At 46.0% G+C, this 23,711-nt stretch overlaps 1 protein-coding gene across 1 annotated transcript in view; it reads left to right on the forward strand.

Annotated features, from left to right (window-relative positions):
* oca2 (oculocutaneous albinism II) overlaps nucleotides 1–23,711 on the forward strand; it is a 337,303-nt gene that overhangs the window by 205,704 nt on the left and 107,888 nt on the right. Inside the window, exons 16-18 of the mRNA XM_078402106.1 lie at nucleotides 1,487–1,634; nucleotides 6,708–6,765; nucleotides 11,502–11,610. Of these exons, the coding sequence (XP_078258232.1) occupies nucleotides 1,487–1,634; nucleotides 6,708–6,765; nucleotides 11,502–11,610 (315 nt within the window). The remainder of the gene's footprint in view (nucleotides 1–1,486; nucleotides 1,635–6,707; nucleotides 6,766–11,501; nucleotides 11,611–23,711) is intronic.

Here is a 23,711-nt window from a genome sequence, read left to right on the forward strand (position 1 = left end):
AATTACATGCATGTTATGTGCACAGTAGTGTGATCGACAGGCTTCATTGGCATTAGATTTAAAGTAAAGGGGCAAGATTTAATAGGAACCTGAGGGACAACATTTTCTTTTAGAGGGTGATGGTATGGATGAATGAATGAATGAATGAATGAATACGTTTATTGGCCAAGTATGCAAACATACATGAAATGTGCCTTGGTGCTCCGCTCGCAAGTAACAACACAGACATACAGCAAACAATTAAGAATAAAGCATAAAACATTAGAACATTAAGAATATGACATTACAGTTTAAACATGTGAGTGAAATAAACCAGAGCAAAGAGAGACTACGAACGTTTGGTTGTTGAGTTGATCTACTACACGCGGAAAAAAGCTGTTTTTATGTCTGGCTGTGGCTGCTTTGACAGTCCGGAGTCGCCATCCAGAGGAAGTGCTTCAAAGAGTTTGTGGCCAGGGTGAGAGGGGTCAGAGATGATCTTGCCCGCTCGCTTCCTGGCCCTTGCAGTGTACAGCTCGTCGATGGGGGGAAGGTTGCAGCCTCCGGAACAAGCTACCAGTGGAGGTTGGGGAAGAAGGTACCATAACAGGATTTAAACGACACTTGGACAGGTACACGGATAGGAAAGGTTCTGAGGGATATGAGCCAAACACAGGCAAATAGGATTAGCGGGAATGGGGCATCTTGGGACAAGTAGGGCCGAAGGGCCTATTTCCGTGCAGTGTGACTCAATGACATGAGGATTACCCCAGTCATCTCGACTGTAGTTGATGTAAGCAATGTCACTATATACACATATTCTTTTATTAAAGAGTTGTGCAAATAAGAGCTACTGGGAAAGCCCACCTATCTACAGTATAACTTTGTTACGCTAGTGTTTGTGGACAGGAAAGACATAGAAATATCCCCCTGACTCTCGGTCTGAAGAAGGTTCTGACCTGAAACATCGTCTTGTGGCGCGTCGAGAGAGGCCCGAAATAAAGGCTCCCAAGGGTCGGGCCATACCACTACCGACCCCTCGGCACGGGAATGGACCAGTCCAGGGGGGGCGGTCCTGTACTAAGTATATAAGGACAAGGTTTTGGGCGCGAAGCTATTCCAGCAGACTTGACCAGTCTGATAACTGTGAAATAAACCGAACGTCCTGAAATACCCGGCTCCTCGCCTTTATTTCGGGCCTCTCTCGACGCGCTGTTTAGTTACTCCACCATTTTGTGTCCATCTTTGGTGTAAACCAACATCTGCCGTTCCTTCCTACACATAGAAATATCATTGCTGTCCTTGTGGGTTTTCAATCTGCGTGTGTGTAGGATAGTGTTAGTGTGCGGGAATCGCTGGTCGGTGCGTGGACTCGGTGTGGGCCCGAAGGGCCTGTTTCCGCGCTGGATCTCTAAATTAAACTGCTGTATCTCGAAACTAAACTACTATCTCTAAAATGCTGTGTTTTTGTTTATTTCTTTTTTTTTAATATGATACTTTCCCCCAGAGTTGAAGCATGAGATTCACGTTTGGAGACTCACAGCTCAGCGCATTAACCCTGCCAGCCGGGAGGAGACTGCAGTGAAGTGCCTGCTAATGCAGAAGGTTCTCACCCTGGAGAATGTACTTGGGAAAAAGCTGAGGACCTTTCAAAGGTACTTTTTTAAAATCGATTGTTTTAAGCTTTGTGGCTTGTACGGGGATCAACGGTGAAATTGGAGCCTGTGTAATATCTAGATACAGCGCAGAAACAGGCCCCTTGGCCCACCGAGTCCGCATCGACCAGCGATCCGCACACACTAGCACTATCTTACACACACTGGGGACAATTCACACTTGCACCAAGCCAATTCACCTACAAACCTGTACGTCTTTGGAGTGTGGGAGGAAACCGAAGAGCTCGGAGAAAACCCGCCCGTGGGGAGAACGTACAAAGTCCGTGCAGGCAGCACCCGTAGTCGGGATTGAACCCGGGTCTCCGGCGCTGCAAGCGCTGTAAGGTAGCAACTCTACCGCTGCGTCTCCGTGCTTCATCAGTTACCTGCAGAGAAGGCTTATTCTGGGATTCTTTCCACCAAGCTCGGCTGGGAAAGCTGCCGCCTTACAGTGCCAGACACCCAAGTTCGTTCCTGACCCCGGGCGTTGTCTGTGGTGTGCATGTTCTCATTGTGACAGCGTGGTTTACACCTCCATTGACTCCATTTATACCTCACATTGCCCCAGCACGGCCAGCAGCATAATCAAGGACGAGTCACACCATGGCCACTCATAGAAACATAGAACATAGAGAAATAGGTGCAAGAGTAGGCTATTCAGCCCTTTGAGCCAGCACCGCCATTCAATATGATCATAGCTGATCATCTAAAATCAGTACCCCGTTCCTGCTTTTTCCCCCATATGCCTTGATTCCTTTAACTCTAGGAGCTAAATCTAACTCTCTCTTGAAAACATCCAGTGAATTGGCCTCCACTGCCTTCTGTGGCAGAGAATTGCACAAATTTGCAACTCTCTGGTTGAAGAGGTTTTTCCTCATTTCACTCCCTCTTCTCCCCTCTCCCATCGCGCAAAAGGTATACAAATGTGAAAACACGCACCTCCAGATTCTGGGACAATTTCTTCCCAGCTGTTATCAGGCAACTGGATTATCCTACCACAACCAGAGAGCAGTGCTGAACTACTATCTACCTCACTGGGGACCCTGGCACTATCTTTGATCGGTCTTTACCGGCTTCACCTTGCACTAATCGTTGTTCCCTTATCATGTATCAGGCTCGATTGTAATCGTGTATTGTCTATCCGCTGACTGGTTAGCACGCAACAAAAGCTTTTCGTTGTACCTCAGTACACGTGACAATAAACTAAACTGAAGTGAATTGGAATAACTGGCGGAAACGCTGTCTCACAGCTCCAGCAACTCTGTTTCAATCCTAATTTTGTGTATAAATACCTTCGATTTGTACCAGCATCTGCAGTTATTTTCCCACACTACCTGTTGCTCCACTGCGATTTCTCCTCAAAGTATGTCCACTTTGAAGAAGTTCTCCTCCTCTCTTCGACGAGAGTTTAGCAACATGCTCTCTCGCTGCTCCCCCTCTGTGATTCCTCCTGCCCTCCTGCTCTACGACGATAGTTCCTCTGTCCCTCTCTTCCCCTCCCCCTTCCCAGATCTCCCACTGTCTTCCTGTCTCCACCTATATCCTTCCTTTGTCCCACCCTCCTGACATCAGTCTGAAGAAGGGTCTCGACCCGAAACGTCGCCCATTCCTTCTCCCCTGAGATGCTGCCTGACCTGCTGCGTTACTCCAGCATTTTGTGAATAAATACCTTCGATTTGTACCAGCATCTGCAGTTATTTTCTTACACATACTGTTTCAATCCTAACCTCAGTTGCTGTCTGTGTGAGGGTTGCAAATTCTCCCTGAACTGAGCTGAATTCATCTGGGTGCTCTAGTTTCCTCCCACATCCCAAAGATGCATTGGCCACTGTGAATTGCCCCCCAGTGTGAAGGGCTCGGGTCCAAATGTGGGATAACATAGAAATAATGTGAAGGGGTGATCAATGGTCAGTGTGGATGACTTTATTCCTGTGACTGTGTGGGTTTCCTCCAGGCGCTCTGGTTTCCTCCCACATACGACAGACATGTGGGTCAGTAGGTTAATTGGCTTCTGTAAATTGTTCCTGGTGTGCTAGTAGTTGGTGCAAAAGTGGGAAAACATGGAACTAGTATGAACAGGTGGTCGATGGCGGGCATGGACCCGGTGGGCTGAAGGGCCTGTTTCCGTGCTGCATCTTTCAATCAATTTAGTAGGCCCATCAAGTGGCTTTTTTTGGATGGTTTACTTGCATTTAAACACAAGTGGTTTATGCTCCATATCCAATCTCATCGCCTCAGTTCCCACTGCAATCTCCCAATCTCCGAGAACCAGGGGCCACAGTCGAAGAATAAAGGGGAGGCCACTTAAAACTGAGACGAGAAAAAACCTTTTCGCCCAGCGAGTTGTGAATTTGTGTAATTCTCTGCCACAGAAGGCTGTGGAGGCCGATTCAATGGATAAATTTAAAAGAGAGTTGGATAGGGGCTAATGGAATCAGAGGATCTAACGGAATCCAGGGGCTGGCAGACTCAGGGGATATGGGGAGAAGGCGGGCACGGGGTACCGATTGTGGATGATCAGCCATAATCACAATGAATGGCGGTGCTGGCTTGAAGGGCCAAATGGCCTCCTCCTGCACCTATTTTCTGTTTCTAACGTCTGTTTACCAAGTTGTGCTACCTCACGAATGTGAAGCAAATAAAAAGGATTTGTGTTGGGACCTGCCAGATGTGGCTTCACATCTGCAGCTGGGGAGCTCGGAGGATCTGTTTATTGAATCTATCTGAAAGAAAATGTCAACTTGATAAATTTGGTTCGATGGCCTTAAACATCCATATCTTCTTGAGCCCTGAGATGGCAGCCCACAGGATTTCTATGATTCAATGCAACAACATATCAAGGCTTTCCAAAAGGGCACACATAAACCAATTGGGTTTTTATGACATTTCATGGAAACAGCTCTATAATTGGGGCAGCACGGTGGCGCAGTGGTAGAGCTGCTGCCTTACAGCGCCAGAGATCCGGGCTCGATCTTGACCACGGGTGCTGTCTGTACGGAGTTTGTACGTTCTCCCCGAGACCTGCGTGGGTTTTCCACGGGATCTCCGGTTTCCTCCCACACTCCAAAGACGTGCGGCTTTGTATTTTAATTGGCTAGGTATCATTGTAAATTGTCCCAAATGCGTGTAGGATAGTGTTAGTGTGCGGGGATCGCTGGTCGGCACGGACTCGGTGGGCCGAAGGGCATGTTTCCTCGCTGTATCTCTAAAATATATATTGACGCGCAAGAAAGCTGTTCAGCTTATCGTAGAGTTAAAACAGTACAGAGGGAGGTTCAAGAGATTGCAGAGGCTGGAATCGTGAGGAAAAACAAAATTGCCGGAGGAGCTCAGTGGGTTCGGGACCATCTGGGCAGACGACATTTGTGTCGGGACTCTTCTCAGACTGTTGGAATGGGGGCGGAGTGGGAGGGGAGGAGGGTGAAGCCTGGAAAAGAGAAGCAGGGGCGGGGCAAACATCAGGCTCGTGGCAGGGGGGGGATACAGATGAGGGTGGAGGCGTGACTGGCAGACGAGTGGAGTCAGTGACAAAGACTAGAGGTGAAATGGTGCCAAAAGGGTGTCAATTAAGGAAAAAATGGAGGAGTGAAACGAAAGCCGCAAGAAGTATTACCAATAGAAAATAGAAAATAGACAATAGGTGCCATTCAGCCCTTCGAGCCAGCACCACCATTCACTGTGATCATGGACGATCATCCACAATCAGTACCCCATTCCTGCCTTCTCCCCATATCCCTTGACTCCGCTATCTTTAAGAGCTCTATCTAACTCTCTCTTGAAAGCATCCAGTGAATTGGCCTCCACTGCCTTCTGAGGCAGAGAATTTCACAGATTCACAACTCTCTGGTTAAAACAGTTTTTCCTCATCTCCATTCTAAATGGCCTACCCCATATTCTTAAACTGCGGCCCCTGGTTCTGGACTCCCCCAACATCGGGAACATGTTTCCTGCCTCCAGCGTGTCCAATCCCTTAATAATCTTATATGTTTCAATAAGAACCCCTCTCAACTTTCTAAATTCCAGTGCATACAAGCCCAGTCACTCCATTCTTTCAGAATGTCCTTCCTCAAATTTGGTAAGAGTGATAAGAGAGGAAGGATACGGGAGTGAGGGGGATAAATGGAAAATAGAAGATTTGGAGAAGAAAGGGGGGCGAGATGAACATACAGGGGAGGGGACACAATCAGAGTGACCAGGGTGGTGGAACATGGTGGAAGAATTGTGTACGCATTGGGGTGGGGTTGGGGTTGGAGTCATTGGGGATGGGGAAAGAAAAATGGGGGTTTAAGGGACTATTCCTTGAAATCGGAGTGAAATCGGATATTCATACCATTGGTTGTGGGCTGCCCAGGCGCTAGGAGACTGCTTGGCCTATCAGACTGCTTGGGCTATTGTCGATCAATCCAGTCGGTCCCATTTCCCTGCCTTTTTATTTTCCTCAAGTGCATACCTAGTTTTGATATCAGTCGTTGTCTCTGCTTCCACAGTAGACAATAGACAATAGGCGCAGGAGGAGCCCATTCGGCCCTTCGAGCCAGCACCGCCATTCAATGTGATCATGGCTGATCATTCTCAATCAGTACCCCGTTCCTGCCTTCTCCCCATACCCCCTGATGCCGCTATCCTTAAGAGCTCTATCTAGCTCTCTCTTGAATGCATTCAGAGAATTGGCCTCCACTGCCTTCTGAGACAGAGAATTCCATAGATTCACAACTCTCTGACTGAAAAAGTTTTTCCTCATCTCAGTTCCGGGAATTAACCTAGTAAACCTACCCTGCACACCCTCAATAGCAAGAAGCACAACTGTTGAGGCAGATGAGGTCTGCCACACAGAAGTTCCCAAAGCCAGCTGCAGATCAGGGCACCAAAACCAAGGTTGAAAGCAACAGCAATGGGAATTCCTTGGATCAGGCCTGGATACATTCAGGAATATTTAGGCAGTGTTTCCTTGTTTGGCATTTTTCGGAAGAGTAGTTTTGTGGGCCTTGGATGGGGGGGGGGGGGGGGCTGTCTTTGACCTGATTTGATTTGAATGAATTACTTTAACATCTGAACACGTTAATTTTCTTTCAGAGAAATATCACTAGAAGACAAAAACTGGGAAACAAACATTCAGGAACTACAGAAAACGGTAACAGCGTTTTAAAAAAAAATCATTACTTGTTATAAACTAACATAGACCGGAGCACTTATTACGAAGATAGACACAAAAAGCTGGAGTAACTCAGTTGGAGTAACTCAGCGGGACAGGCAGCATCTCCGGAGAGAAGGAATGGGTGATGTTTCGGGACGACACCCTTCTTCAGACTGAAGAAGAGTCTCGACCCGAAACGTCACCCATTCCTTCTCTCCAGAGATGCTGCCTGTCCCGCTGAGTTACTCCAGCTTTTTTGTGTCTATCGTCTTTTTAAACCAGCACCTGCAGTTCCTTCCTACACATAGCACTTATTACCATGGGTTAAAGTGCTACAATTTGATTTGAGAAGAACTATTCTTTCACTCTTTGTCCAAAGGAATCCTGTGAAAGTCTTAAGATTACAGGAAGTATTTAGTAGCTTAGTTCAGTTTATTGTCACATGTACCGAGGTACAGTGAAAAGCTTGTGTTGCGAGCTAACCAGTCTGCTGAAAGACAATACATGAATACACAGATATTAATACACAGGGTTGTCAATGTCCATGGTGTGATTGATATACATTGTCCATCTACAGATGTCCTTTAAAATGGATACTGGCAGGGCTATTTAACAGTCAGACGTTTAATAATTGAGTCTGGAGGCAGACAATGAAATATGGGAAGTTTCCTTTCTCAAAGTAAGTTAGCGAACCAAATGAATTTACAAACAATTGTCCCCATCATCTTATTTCAAATTGATATAAATATTTGAATTTAAAATCTGCACAGGCTGTGATGATTATAAATTGAGATTATTATTCCAGATCACCAGGTTATTAGTCCAGTAACATAACTGGTATTTCACTGTTTCCTCATTGTACTACATAGTGATTACCATTTCTTGTTTGCAAACTGCTGCAAAATGTTGTTTATTTGTGTGGACAGGAAAGAAAACTACCTACCCCTTTTTTGAGTGTTGAGACAATGGATATGTTTAAAATGTGGTCGTCCTTTCTCCCTCTGTTTTCCATTCTCCTTGCATTGTGAAGGGTCCTATGCACAATTATAAAAATGATCTATTTTGCCCATTCGCCCCATCAAGTCTACTCTGCCATTCAATCATAGATACATAGAAACATAGAAAATAGGTGCAGGAGGAGGCCATTCGGCCCTTCGAGCCAGCACCGCCATTCATTGTGATCATGGCTGATCATCCACAATCAGTAACCTGTGCCCAACTCCCCATATCCCTTGATTCCACTAGCCCCCAGAGCTCTATCTAACTCTCTCTTAAATTCATCCAGTGATTTGACCTCCACTGCCCTCAGTGGCAGAGAATTCCACAAATTCACAACTCTCTGGGTGAAAAAGTTCCTTTTCACCTCAGTTTTAAATGGCCTCCCCTTTATTCTAAGACTGTGGCCCCTGGTTCTGGACTCACCCAACATTGGGAACATTTTTCCTGCATCTAGCTTGTCCACTCCTTGTCTACTCCTTTATAATTTTATATGTCTCTATAAGATTCCCTCTCATCCTTCTAAACTCCAGTGAATACAAGCCTAGTCTTTTCAATCTTTCCTCATATGACAGTCCCGCCATCCCAGGGATCAATCTCGTGAACCTACGCTGCACTGCCTCAATTACAAGGATGTCCTTCCTCAAATTAGGAGACCAAAACTGGACACAATACTCCAGATGTGGTCTTACCTGGACCCTATACAACTGCAGAAGAACCTCTTTACTCCTATACTGAAATCCTCTTGTTATGAAATCATGGCTGATCCATCTTTCCCTCTCATCCCCATTCTCCCGCCTTCTCCCCATAACCTCTGACACCCAGACTAATCAAGAATCTATCAAACTCTGCAATAAAAATATCCATTGATTTAGAAATATGGAAAAATAGAAAATAGGTGCAGGAGTAGGCCATTCGGCCCTTCGAGCCAGCACTGCCATTCAATCTGATCATCCAAAGTCACTAACCCGTTCCTGCTTTCTCCCCATATACCTTGAGTCCATTAGCCCTAAGAGCTATATCTAACTCTCTCTTGAATACATGCAGTGAATTAGCCTCCACTGCGTTCTGTGGCAGAGAATTCCACAGATTCACCACCCTCTGACTGAAGGTATTTATTCTCAAAATGCTGGAGTAACTCAGCAGGTCAGGCAGCATCTCAGGAGAGAAGGAACGGGTGACGTTTCGGGTCGAGACCCTTCTTCACCCGAAACGTCACCCATTCCTTCTCTCCTGAGATGCTGCCTGACCTTCTGAGTTACTCCAGCATTTTGTGAATAAATACCTTCGATTTGTACCAGCATCTGCAGTTAGTTTCTTACACCCTCTGACTGAAGGTTGATGATTTTCTGATGTGGTATGTTTCTTATGAAATGATAAATATTGTGTTAGAGTCAAAGTGACACGATAGATATGGTATGGAATTTACTTTGAGGCCTATAATCTCTGTGAATCTCCTTCCACCTGCAAAGCCTCAAGGCTTCAAACACCAAACTCAATATCATTGCATTGCTACTCCGGGATTTTCACAAGTCTCCCTTAGTATACCTTGTACAGTCAAGTCATGTTGAGTTTATTGCCATGCGTGCATGTACAATGAAGCAGAGGTGCAATGAAAAATCTTGCTTGCAGCGGAATTACAGGCACATCGACATGAGACAAACACACAAAAAAGAATTGTACATAAATTATGTATAAATTACACGTAAGATTTCTAAAACAAATTTGGACGGCACAGTGTCGCAGCGGTAGAGTTGCTGCCTTACAGCGCCAGAGACCCGGGTTTGATCCTGAATATGGGTGCTGTCTTCATGGAGATTGTATGTTCTTCCTGTGACCATGTGGGTTTTCCCCGGGTGCTCCGGTTCCCTCCCACACTCCAAAGACGTCCAGGTTTGTAGGTTAATTGGTATCTGGAGATCGTAAATCTTCCCTAGTGTGTAGGTTAGTGCCAGTGTACGGGGTGATCGCTGGTCGGCGTGGGCTGAAGGATCTGTTTCCACGCTGTATCCCTAAAGTCCAAAGAAGACTGCCCCAAATAACAAGACCTTCGTAAAAGAACATAATTAGAATTAAAAGCCCTCAGTGGTGCAAGAGATGGGTCCGAGTGTTCCCTTGTCATGGTGGGATTAGGGTTGTGCAGATTGGTTCAAGAACCTGATAGTGATAGCTGTTTAGTTTAGTGTAAAAACAGTCACTCTTGAGTACCTCTGGAGATATGAACAGGTGACGTTTCGGGTCGGGACCCTTCAGTTATCACAGTCTAACATGTTCATATCTTAGGGTGGCACAGTGGTGCAGCTGGTAGTCCTGTTGCCTCACAGCACCAGAAACCCAGGTTCGATCCTGACCTCGGGTGCTGTCTGTGTGGAGTTTGCACCTTAACCATATTTAACCGCCTGGGTGCCCTCCGGGTGACAATAGACAATAGACAATAGGTGCAGGAGTAGGCCATTCAGCCCTTCGAGCCAGCACCGCCATTCAATGCGATCATGGCTGATCACGCTCAATCAGTACCCCGTTCCTGCCTTCTCCCCATACCCCCTCACTCCGCTATCCTTAAGACAATAGACAATAGACAATAGACAATAGGTGCAGGAGTAGGCCATTCAGCCCTTCGAGCCAGCACCGCCATTCAATGCGATCATGGCTGATCACTCTCAATCAGTACCCCGTTCCTGCCTTCTCCCCATACCCCCTCACTCCGCTATCCTTAAGAGCTCTATCCAGCTCTCTCTTGAAAGCATCCAACGAACTGGCCTCCACTGCCTTCTGAGGCAGAGAATTCCACACCTTCACCACTCTCTGACTGAAAAAGTTCTTCCTCATCTCCGTTCTAAATGGCCTACCCCTTATTCTTAAACTGTGGCCCCTTGTTCTGGACTCCCCCAACATTGGGAACATGTTTCCTGCCTCTAATGTGTCCAATCCCCTAATTATCTTATATGTTTCAATAAGATCCCCCCTCATCCTTCTAAATTCCAGTGTATACAAGCCTAATTGCTCCAGCCTTTCAACATACGACAGTCCCGCCATTCCGGTCTCCTCTCACATCTCCAAGGACAAGGAAGGCTTGTAGGTTAATTGGCATCTGTAAACTGCCCCCGGTGTGTAGGGAGTGGATGAGTAAGTGGGATAACATGGAACTGGCGTAAACCAGCGACGGATGGTCGGCATGGACTCGGTGGGCTGCAGGGCCCGTTTCCATGGTGCATCTTTAAACTACCTTTAAATAATCCCCACCCAAACCTCCAAACTCACCTGAAACTTTGGCAGGCTCATTTCTAAAGCACAGCCAAGGTAATACTATTTTTATTCATTTATGCTGGCTAATGTTGCTGTGTGGCCAATGGAGATCGGAAAGTTCAGAAGTAACGACATCGATGAGGCACTTGCTTGCTGCTTGTAGAGATTATCCGTTAAAAAATCTATTTTGGTAATCATAAACGCAAGAAACATCACAGAATTCTCCATCAGCTGGGGGCAGATGTCAGTTCAGAGTTTCGGGTTACCATTTTACAAAATCAGTATTAAAAATGAACAAAGATTAATTCTCAGACTGTCAGACGTCTGAAGAGTATTATTGATCAGCAGGTGGATCTGTGCCTGGATTATATTGCTATCATGCTTTCTGTGCACAGAGGCACAGAATGTGTTTTGATTTTTTTTCTTGAATTTGTAAAGTTAGCTGCAATTTTTACACAAAGGTTTTTATATTATTGATTGTATTTTTGCAGCACAGGATAATAGACAAGGCCCTGCTGGTGAAATGCTCAAGCGTTTTGGGATTTGTTATCCTCATGTTCTTTCTCAATTCATTTGTTTCCAACATCCATCTTGATCTGGGTAAGTGAGGCTTCTTAATAACAGTGCGGTGGTTGGGTCTGCTTGAAATCTCCAGCAGATAAAGCCCTTCACTTCTTTTCTTTCTCCAACTCACTGTGAATAAACTGAATACATGCGGTAACAAAAAGCACAATTGATTCATAATTACTTGGTTGCATGGATTCGGGATTGGTTCACTCATAAAGACGAAGGGTTCTGGTGATAGACACAAAATGCTGGAGTAACTCAGCGGGACAGGCGGCATCTCTGGATAGAAGTTTTGTTTCGTGACCCTTCTTCAGACATAAAGACCCAAAACGTCACCCATTCCTTCTCTCCAGAGATGCTGCCTGGCCTGCTGAGTTCCTCCAGCATTTTGTGTCTATCTTCGGCTTAACCCAGCATCTGCAGTTCCTTCCGACACAAGGGTTCTAGTCGAAGGGTGTTATTCTGACTGAAGGTTTGTGACCAAGTAGAGTTCTGCAGGGATCTGTGCTGCGACCTCTGTTGTTTGTGATATATATATGTATAAGTGACTACAATGAATATGAATATAAATGTATAAATATATATAAATGGCTTGGATGTAAATGTAGATGGGTTGGTTCATAGGTTTGCAGATGATGCCAAGAAAGGTGGAGTTGTGGACAACGAAGAAGGCTGTCAAAGTATACGGTGGGTTATGGATCAACTACAGAAATGGGCGAAGAAATGGTAGATAGAGTTTAGATAGAGGGGGGGGAGGGGGGGGTGAGGAGAGGGTGCTGCACCAATGCAGGAGAGATTTGGACCCAACGGGTCCACTTGGTCTAGTCTACTCTAAACCCGTAGACTCCCACAGCTACCTTGACTTCAACCCCCTACCACCCTGTCTCCTGTAAGGATATCAAAACATCGAGCATCCCTTTGCTTCCACAAATGCTGCTTTACCCACTGAGTTCTTCCAGCAATTTATCTTTTGCTCTGGGTTGCACCATCTGCAGTCTTTTGTGTCTCCACATCAATATTAGATCCAGAACGAATAGCTCTGTGGATCAGTTTCATAGAAATAGATGAAAAGAACAAGAGGCTGCAGATGCTGGAATCTTGAGCATAAAACAAACATATGGTGGAATTCAATGGGTTAGGCAGCATCTCTTGAAGGAATTGAGTCTGAAGAAGAATCCCGACCCGAAACATCGTCTGTCCGTTCCCCTTCACGGGTGCTGCCTGACCTGTTCAGTTCCTCCCACGGTTTGCATTTTGCAAAGACGTACGGGTGTAAACCGAAGATGGCTTGGTATAAACGTAGGTTGGCCCTAGGAGAGTGTGTTAGAATGCGGGGATGGCTGGTTGGTGCAGACTCAGTGGCACTGTGGCGCAGCGGTAGAGTTGCTGCCTTACAGCGAATGCAGCGCCGGAGACTCAGGTTCGATCCTATCTACGGGTGCCGTCTGTACGGAGTTTGTACGTTCTCCCCGTGACCTGCGTGGGTTTTCTCCGAGATCTTCGGTTTCCTCCCACACTCCAAAGACGTACAGGTATGTAGGTTAATTGACTGGGTAAATGTAAAAATTGTCCCTAGTGTGTGTAGGATAGTGTTAATGTGCGGGGATCGCTGGGCGGCGCGGACTCGGTGGGCCGAAGGGCCTGTTTCCGCGCTGTATCTCTAAACTAAACTAAACAAATCTAAACTAAATTACACTAAACTTAACTAAATGTTGCCTTCTGCATACATCTGCTGTTAATTCATACCGAAAATTTTATGATTTAAAGGATTTGCAAACAAATAAATCTCGACACTGACCTAATGGTTTTTTTTCTCAGCCAAATATACATATGTTCTTGTGTATAAGAGAGACTTTACCCTGGCTTTGAAGATTGATTTGATTGTGATGCTTTGCCTCTCTGCTTCAGTTCATCACAAGTCCGTGAATATCACAATGCTGTCAATGAAATGAACCATCAGCAAACATGCCCAAGAGGTGTTCCGGAATAATACCAGTCAAAAGAAAGTTATTTGTGTATGGACAAAATCGACAAATCTGTATCCAATGTAATGCGAATTTCGCAAGAGCTGGCTGCTAGCCCTGAGCGAACCTACATTTTGTAGAAGATAGGCACAAAAATGCTGGAGTGACTCAGCTGGACAGGCAGCATCACTGGAGAGAAGGAATGGGTGACGTTTCGGGTCAAGACCCGTCTGCAGACATAAGTCTCCACCCGAAAGGTCACCCAGTCCTTCTCTCCAGTGATGCTGCCTGAGTCACTCCAGCATTTTGTGTCCATCTTCGGTTTAAACCAGCATCCGCACGCAGTTCCTTCCTACTACATTTTATAGAGCTGAATCTGCTTCGGTCTTATAGTTGCTACTTTTTTTTACTCCCTAGCACATATTTCATTTGACACCTGGCAGCTGAACATGAATGGGTCATGCAAAATTATGAGCAAGTGGAAATAAATGTAGCTGCCATCGCTGGCTAAGCCAGCTTTGATTGTCTGCCTGTAGTCGCCCCCATAGAAGATGAATTGTCTCACACAAGAATGCACAAGAAAATAGGAGTTGCTGGAGGCCACTCGGCCCCTCAAGCCTCTCCTACTATTCAACATCTGCTTTGGTCCTGCCTCCATTTCCACTCCTGTGCCCTTTTCATGTTGCCCTCAATTCCCTGATCTTACAAAAAATGTATCTACTCTCTCCTTCAATGCCTCCCAATAATCTAACCTCCACAACTCTCTGGGATGGAGAATTCGAGAGGGCTAGGAAGCGAGGGCCAGGAAGCGAGCGGGCAAGATCATCTCTGACCCCTCTCACCCTGGCCACAAACTCTTTGAGGCACTTTCCTCTGGAAGGCGATTCCGGACTGTCAAAGCATCCACAGCCAGACATAAAAACAGCGTTTTACCATGAGCAGTAGCTCTGCTCAACAGCCAAAAGTCTGTAGCCGCCTTTTTCTCTGTTATTTTATTTCATTCTTCACATGTGTAAATTATAATGTTTTATCTTTAATTGTTAACTGTATATCGTGTTGTTACTTGCGAGCAAAGCACCAAGACAAATTCCTTGTATGTATACATACACGGCTAATAAAATTTATTCAATTCAATTAAATTCAAAGGATTTACGACAATATTAACAGGTTTGGAAGGTTAGAGTTATAAGGAAAGGCTGGGTAGGCTGGGTATTTTCTCTCTGGAGCGTAGCTGCCTTTGGAACAATTTAAAAGGTATCTGAGTTCATACATTCATAAGTTCATAAATGATCGGAGCAGAATTAGGCCATTTAGCCCATCGAGTCTACTCTGCCATTCAATCATGGCTGATCTATATTTCTCTCTTCACCCCATTCTCCTGCCTTCTCCCCTTAAAGATGAGGGAGTGGGGGCCTGGAAAATAGAAGTCTTTGAAGCAAGAATATTGCCTATGATTACAGCAGAATCTAGATCAACTGGGAAAGTGGGCCAATGAACTGGCAGATGAATTTAATTTGGACAACTGCAAAGTATTGCAGTTTAGTGAGTGAAACCGGGGCAAGGCTGACAACAGTAAATGCCAGGGCCCTGGGGTGTGTTGTAGAACAGAGAGATACGAGGAGATGGTTCCCTGAAAGTAATGACACAGGTTATAGACAATAGACAATAGACAATAGACAATAGACAATAGGTGCAGGAGGAGGCCATTCGGCCCTTCGAGCCAGCACCGCCATTCAATGTGATCATGGCTGATCATTCTCAATCAGTATCCCGTTCCTGCCTTCTCCCCATACCCCCTGATTCTGCTATCCTTAAGCGCTCTATCTAGCTCTCTCTTGAATGCATTCAGAGAATTAGCCTCCACTGCCTTCTGAGGCAGAGAATTCCACAGATTCACAACTCTCTGACTGAAAAAGCTTTTCCTCATCTCAGTTCTAAATGGCCTACCCCTTATTCTTAAACTGTGGCCCCTTGTTCTGGACTCCCCCAACATTGGGAACATGTTTCCTGCCTCTAATGTGTCCAACCCCTTAATAATCTTATACGTTTCGATAAGATCTCCTCTCATCCTTCTAAAGTCCAGTGTATACAAGCCTAGTCGCTCCAGTCTTTCAACATATGACAGTCCCGCCATTCCAGGAATTAACCTAGTAAACCTACGCTGCACGCCCTCAATAGCATGAATATCCTTCCTCAAATTTGGAGACCAAAACTGCACACAGTACCCCATGTGCGGTCTCACTAGGGCCCTGTACAACTGCAGAAGGACCTCTTTGCTCCTATGTTGACATGGTAGAAGGCATTTGGCGTGCTTGTTGATCATGTGTATGTGGAATGAGTGGCAGAGGTAATGGAAGAAGTGAGTACAATTACAACATCTGAAAGGCATTTGGACAGGTACATGTATCGGAAAGGTTTGGAGGGTATGTGGACCAAATGCATAGATCAGATAGGTCATGTGGTTGGTACGGACAGATTGGCTGAAGGGCTTGTTACTGTGGTGCACGACTCAATGACTCTACTCATTTCCATTTCATTAATTATCGACCGTTACGATCAAGCCAATATGTCTGCCGTTTCCATTTTCACATCTCTCATGAACTCGGATGAAACCTGCTTTCGCCTCTTGTGCTGTCAGGCGTGCACTGACACCTTCAGAATGAAGATTAATACTTCACAAATCTCCTCCTATATCGCTGAGATGTGGTTCATTTTTCCCGGAGATTTGCTGCTTTCCAGTCCACTGACTTCATCTGCTTCACTCTGACAGCGTGCCAAAATCTGAAGAACTGATTTGATGTCCAGCCAGGGAACTTGCGTTGTCAGGCGATCGCCATAATGCAAACCAATCAATAGTGCAGCGGTAGAGTTGCTGCCTTACAGAGCCTGCAACGAGGGAGACCCGGGTTCGATCCCGACTACGGGCGCTGTCTGTACGGAGTTTGTACGTTCTCCCCGTGCCCACGTGGGTTTTCTCCGAGATCTTCCGTTTCCTCCTACACTCCAAAGACGTACAGGTTTGTAGGTTAATTGGTTTGGTATAAGTGTAAATTGTCCCTAGTGTGTGTAGGATAGTGTTAATGTGCGGGGGATCGCTGGTCGGTGCGGACTCGGTGAGCCAGAAGGGTCTTGACCCCGAACATCGCCCATTCCTTCTCTCCAGAGATGCTGCCTGACCTGCTGAGTTACTCCAGCATTTTGTGTCTATCTTTGGTGTAAACCAGCATCTGCCGTTCATTCCCACACAATGGAACAAACAAATGTGTAGTTCTCATAATAAGCGGAAGTTTTCTGCCAATATGGCAGGGAGGATCCATTCCAATATTAATTTTCTGGTCAGATATTGTGGACTCTCTGGAGGCTGCCTAGAAAAAAAATCTGTGAAGTAATCATTAGGCTCTTTCCCATTCCCTCTTTCTGATCCTTAAATTATATGGGTTTCTTTGTTATCAGTTTTTTTTAACTCAAACTTTGCGGTAATGAAGTTGGAAGAGTCACTTTTAGTTGGCAATAAACATCTGAAGAAGGGTCCCAACCCCTGAAACATCACCTGCCTTAGTTTTAGTTTAGCGAGACAGCATGGAAACAGGCCCTTCAGCCCACCGAGCCTGCTCTGACTAATGATCACCCGTACCCTAGTTCTATGTTATCCTAGTATCACATCCGACACACCAGCAGCAATGTACAGAAGTCAATTAAGCTACAAACCTGTGCCTTCTTTGGAATGGGGGAGGAAAGCAGAGCAACCAGAGAAAACCCACGCGGTCACAGGGAGAACGTAAAACTCCGAACAGCCAGCACCTGCAGTCAGGATTGAACCCAGGTCTCAGCCGCTGGAAGGCAGCAACTCTACTGCTGCACCATTGTGCTGCCCCATGTCGCCCATAGATGCTGCCTGGGTTGCTGCCTGACCCGACGAGTTACTCTGGCACTGTGCGATTTTTTTTGTAAACCAGCATCTGCAGTTTCTATAAGATCCCCCCTCAGTCTTCTAAATTCCAGCGAGTACAAGCCGAGTCTATCCAGTCTTTCTTTATATGAAAGTCCTGCCATCCTAGGAATCAATCTGGTGAACCTTCTCTGTACTCCCTCAATGGCAAGAATGTCTTTCCTCAGATTAGGAGACCAAAACTGTACGCAATACTCCAGGTGTGGTCTCACCAATGCCCTGTACAACTGCAGCAGAACCTCCCTGCTCCTATACTCAAATCCCCTCGCTATGAATGCCAACATACCATTCGCTTTCTTCACTGCCTGCTGCACCTGCATGCCTACTTTCAATGACTGGTGTACCACAACACCCAGGTCTCGTTGCATATCCTAATTGCCATGATTGTATGGCGGAATAGACGTTGGGCCGAATGGCCGAATGGCCGAATTCTGCTCCTATCACTTATGATCTTATGTCTATAGAACTATCTCTCTGCTCAAAAGACATTAAAAAACAAAGTGAAAGGCAGAGGGAAAATCCTATTTGTTCATCAGACATTGGGTGGCTTGGTGGCACAGCGCTAGACTTGCTGCCTTACAGCTCCAGAGACACGGGTTCGATCCTGACAACCGGTGCTGTCTGTTACAGAGTTTGTACGTTCTCCCTGTGACCATGTGGGTTTTCTCTGAGATCTTCGGTTTCCTCCCACACTCCAAAGATGTACAGGTTTGTAGGTTAATTGACTTGGTATAAGTGTAAATTGTCCCTAGTATGTGTAGGAGAATGTTAGTGTGTGGGAATCGCTGGTCGGCGTGGACTCGATGGGCCAAAGGGCCTGCTTCCGCCCTGTATCTCGAAACTAAACTAAACATTAGCTACTCGATATTTTAGGTATTAGGGGTATCATTTCCCCCTCGCTCTAAATCTTTCATTGTTATTTCTGCTGTACTACAGCAGTGCTGTGAAGTGATTTGTGAACTGACAGCAGTTGTGACTGAATTCAAACTCTAGAAACTAATTGGCTCGGTAACTAGTTTCTTTCTGAAACTAAGTATATGGATTGTATAAATGAGGTCCCTGTCAGCATCGTATCATTCTGAGGTAGAATCTTTTTTTCCCCCCCCGATAAATTGTCATTCCATTGAGATGCCAGTGAGTTCCAGGAAGAGGGGCTGTCAAATGGAAAATGTAGAAATGTGTGTTCATGCAAACTACAGTAAGCAGGTACAATCAAACTGGAAAACAATACATAACAGCGAAGGAATTGTGTATATGCTGCTTAATTTTTTAACTTTAAATTGGATTGATGTTCTGACAGGCTTCACTTGTAGAATGTAGAACTTAGAACATAGAACAACAGAGGCCCTTCGAAGGGGCCCTTCGGCTCACTATGTCCACACCGAACAAGATGCCAAGATAAACTAATCTCCTCTGCCTGCATGCGAACTGTATCAATTCAATGATTCAATTACACTTTACTGTCACATGTACCTGGGCACAGTGAAATGCTTTGTTTTGCCAACAACCCAGTAAAATCATACAGCAGACCTCACCTAGGCAGTACACAAGTGTCACCACGTTTCTGGTGCTGACAAAGTTACAAACGTTCATAAGGTCATAAGGAATAGGAGTATAATTAGGCCATTCGGCCCATCAAGTCTACTCCGCCATTCATTCATGGCTGATCCATCTCTCGCTCCTAACCCCATTCTCCTGCCTTCTCCCCATAACCTCTGACACCCGTACTAATCAAATAAAACAAACGTCCTTTAATTCTGAAGTTCACCGAACAGTACCTTATTCCCATCATATCCATGTGCCCATCCAAAAGCCTCTTAAATGTCCCTATTGTATCTGCCTCTGTCACCACCCCTGGCAGCACGTTCCAGGCAGCCACAATTTTCTGTGTAAAAAATAACTTGCCTCGCAGATCTCCATTAAACTTTAACTTCTCTTGTCTTAAATCTGTGCCTTTCGTCTTTGACATTTCCACTTCGGGAAAACTTCTTAATGACATCATATTTTAATGCAGTGTAGGCAAAGCAGCAATTAAGCTTAATTTGGTAGTAGTTAAAATTTCCCAGATATCGTTCGTAGCAATCTTCAGTGTGACACTGAGTCTTGCAGACAAGAACAAAAGTAACAGCAAATATCATTCATATAGAGCCCTTAATGCAATCAAGCATTTCCATGCAGCAGACTAGTCACCAATGGAATTCAACGAAGTCAGCACCGGCGACAACCTACGTCTGAAGGAATTTAATTAAGCAAATCTGGACTTTTTAAAAACCAGCTAATGTCAGTAGCAGTAACCTTGAAATGAGTGGTTGTTGTAAAACCATCTGTTTCATTAATAGCCACCAGTGAAGAACATTTATCATCATTTCCTAAATCTGGCCTTTAAGTATTCTGGGACTACCAATGTGGTTGACTCTGAATTGTCCCCCTGGGATAAATCCCAATAATGCCATAATAAAATCAGATATTTCTGGAAAGTCAGAAGGTCATGCAGCACTTGTAGAGTCAGAAATAGAGCTAACATTACAGGCAAAGAGCCTTTATCAGATTTCAAAATGCTGGAGGAACTCAGCATCTGCAGAGGGAATGAACAGGTGAGGAACAGGTGGGCGGCACGGTGGCGCAGCGGTAGAGTTGCTGCCTTACAGCGAATGCAGCGCCGGAGACTCAGGTTCGATCCTGACTACGGGCGCCGTCTGTACGGAGTTTGTACGTTCTCCCCGTGACCTGGCGACAACCTGGCGACAACCTACGACAGGACCTACTTCAGGAGACGTCAAGCTACGATCATTGGCGTCAAAACAAAAGTCGCCGAAAATGTTTAAACATTTCAAAATCCAACAGTGACCAGAAAAAACACTACGACTCTTTGGAGACTACTCACGGCAGTACGGGCGACACCCCGGCGACCGTGTGGTGACAGCCTAGTCGCCTGTAGTCGACTAAAACATCGCCTAAGTGGGACAGAGGTTTAAATGATGCCACCTAATGCTGACAAAGAGAGACACAAGGAACTGCAGATGCCGGAATTCTGTGTAAAACACAGGAACTCAGAGGGTCAGGCAGTATTGGTGGACGGCCATGCAGTATTGGTGGACGGAATGGACGGGTGATGTTTCAGGTTAGGACCCTTCCTCAGTCTGACAAAGGGTCCTGACATGAAATTAGATTTGGATTTTTAGATTTAGAGATACAGCACAGAAACAGGCCCTTCGGCCCACCGGGTCCGTGCCGCCCCGCGATCCCCGCACACTAACATTATCCTACACCCACTAGGGACGATTTTTTTTTACACTTGCCCAGCCAATTAACCTGCAAACCTGTACGTCTTTGGAGTGTGGGAGGAAACCGAAGATCTCGGAGAAAACCCACTGGTCACTGTTGGATTTTGAAATGTTTAAACATTTTCGGCGACTTTTGTTTTGACGCCAATGATCGTAGCTTGACGTCTCCTGAAGTAGGTCCTGTCGTAGGTTGTCGCCAGGTTGTCGCCAGGTGACGTAGGTTGTCGCCGGTGCTGACTTCGTTGAATTCCATTGGTGACTACCTACGTCAACCGGCGACAGGTACCGGCGACAAAACCAGAGGCCAAAATGACGGAATTGTCTTCAATTGTCGCCGACACGGTCGTAGCTTGTCGTAGCTTGTCGCGGGTAGACGTAGGTTGACGTTGGTTGTCGTAGGTTGCCGCCTGTGTGGTCGTAGGTGGTCATAGGTGCGGTCCTAGGTGGACGCCCTAAGTCGCGACGATTGGGTCGCCGGTTGTCGGTAGCTTGCCATAGCTTGACGTCGACTAGGTGGTAGGTTGTGTAAGAAAATAACTGCAGATGCTGGTACAAATCGAAGGTATTTCTTCACAAAATGCTGGAGTAACTCAGCAGGTCAGGCAGCATCTCGGGAGAGAAGGAATGGGTGACGTTTCGGGTCGCGACCCTTCTTCGGACTGATGTCAGGGGGGGCGGGACAAAGGAAGGATATAGGTGGAGGCAGGAAGATAGAGGGAGATCTGGGAAGGAGGAGGGGGAAGGGAGGGACAGAGGAACTATCTAAAGTTGGAGAAGTCGACGAATCATACCGCTGGGCTGCAAGCTGCCTAGGCGAAATATGAGGTGCTGTTCCTCCAATTTCCGGTGGGCCTCACTATGGCACTGGAGGAGGCCCATGGCAGAAAGGTCAGACTGGGAGTGGGAGGGAGAGTTGTCATAGACATTGTCGTAGGGGGGGGGGGGTCCAGTTGCCTTTTTTTCAGCGAACTGCTACGACTATTGCAGGGGCCGGCAGTGGCCAAACAAATCGCCTCAGTCGGACAGGCCCCTACATTAGTGTGCAAGTCACACCTTCAAGGAACTCTAGCGTTGTGATATTGCTGGGACTACTTTGTGTATCCCAAGGACTACTTTGTTTGCATGTGCAGGAATGCGTATATAAGAGGTTGGTGTGATTGGGTGGTCACTCTGGATCCAGATGACCACGGAATAAACAGCCTGGAGTTAAGTTCCAGCATTGTAACCTTTTACACACGTGTACTTGTGGTCCGTCCAGAGTCACTAAAGGTACAACAGGTACCGGACCACGAAGTACAACATCTAGCTGCGGCATAATTGAAGGAGTTGAAGACTTGTTCCATCAGGTTTAAAATGAACTGCTTCAAAGCTATTGAACACAAGTAAGTAATGAGAGGGAGCTGGATCATCTTTGAATAAAAATGGGGCTGTTTAGTGCTCAAGTTTGTATGTAATTATATTGATTTATTGTATGTAATTATATTGATTTACAAAAAGTTATTTGAAGAAAATGTTGGACTTTGTAAGTGTACTCTGGGTAGTGTAGAAACAAGAGTCTAGTAATCAGAGTCTAGTAAACATAGGTTCAAGGTGAAGGGGAAAAGATTTCATAGGAATCCGAGGGGTAACTTTTTCACACAGAGGGTGGTGGGTGTATGGGAACAAGCTGCCAGAGGAGGTAGTTGAGGCTGGTACTATCCCGTCGTTTAAGAAACAGGTACATGGACAGGTACATGGATAGGACAGGTTTGGTGGGTGATGGACCAAGCGCAGGCAAATGGGACCAGTGTAGCTGGGACATTGTTGGCCGGTGTGAGCGAGTTGGGCTGAAGGGCCTGTTTCCACATCGTATCACTCTATGACTCTCTAATTGACTTGAAAGCCAAGTGGTCCTGCTAGGATACCACATCTCAAATCACATGCGGCATGGTGGCGCAGCGGTAGAGTTGCTGCCTTGCAGTGCCAGAGACCCAGGTTTGATCCAGACTACGGGTGCTTGTTTATACAGAGTTTGTATGTTCTCCCCGTGACCTGCGCGGGTTTTTTCCGGGATCTCTGGTTCCCTAACACACTCCAAAGATGTACAGGTTTGCAGGCTAATTGGCTTTGTATAATTGTAAATTGTCCCTCGTGCGTGTAGATAGTGTGAGTGTGCGGAGATCGCCGGTCGGCACGGACACGGTGGGCTGAGGTGCCCTGTTTCCGCTTTGTACCTCCAAACTAAACTAAACCAAAGTGACACACGGTGTTGGCATCAACTAGTTGGTTGCAACAGTGTTTTAGAGAAGTGATAGGATGCATCCAACTTGTCTCCAACTACATCCTTTCTTTGTCCCGCCCCCTCCCCTGACATCAGTCTGAAGATGGGTCTCGACCCGAAACTTCACCCATTTCTTCTCTCCTGAGATGCTGCCTGATCCGCTGAGTTACTCCAGCATTTTGTGATACCTTTGATAGGATGCATCGATCACCCAATTCCTTTTTGATCTCTTTTCAGTGATCTGTACAACAACAAGGGATTTTACATGCTTAGTAGATTTTATTGGATACATCTCTACTGTCAAGAGTGTTTAATTCTCACATACACTGGGGCTGGCACCATTAAGTTCCTACTTACATTCGAACATTGCAGATAAATATACCATAAGATTTTGTGCAACCTTGCATGATGTCCACAGTGGTTCAGTGCTGAGGTAGGCTTGTAGTTAGGGTTGTGCGGTGTGGTTAAAGAGCCTGATAGTTGATGGGAAGAGGCTGTTCCTGAACATGGAGGTCACTGTTCTCGGGGACCTGCACTTTCTTCCCAAACGTAGGGTGTCATGGTGGCGTAGCAGTAGAGTTGCTGCCTTACAGCGCCAGAGACCCGGGTTTCATTCTGACTACGGGTGCTGTCTGTACGGAGTTTGTACGTTCTCCGGGTTTTTCAGTTTCTTCCAA

Source organism: Rhinoraja longicauda, chromosome 7, assembly GCF_053455715.1.
Source record: "Rhinoraja longicauda isolate Sanriku21f chromosome 7, sRhiLon1.1, whole genome shotgun sequence".
NCBI classification, from domain to species: domain Eukaryota; kingdom Metazoa; phylum Chordata; class Chondrichthyes; order Rajiformes; family Arhynchobatidae; genus Rhinoraja; species Rhinoraja longicauda.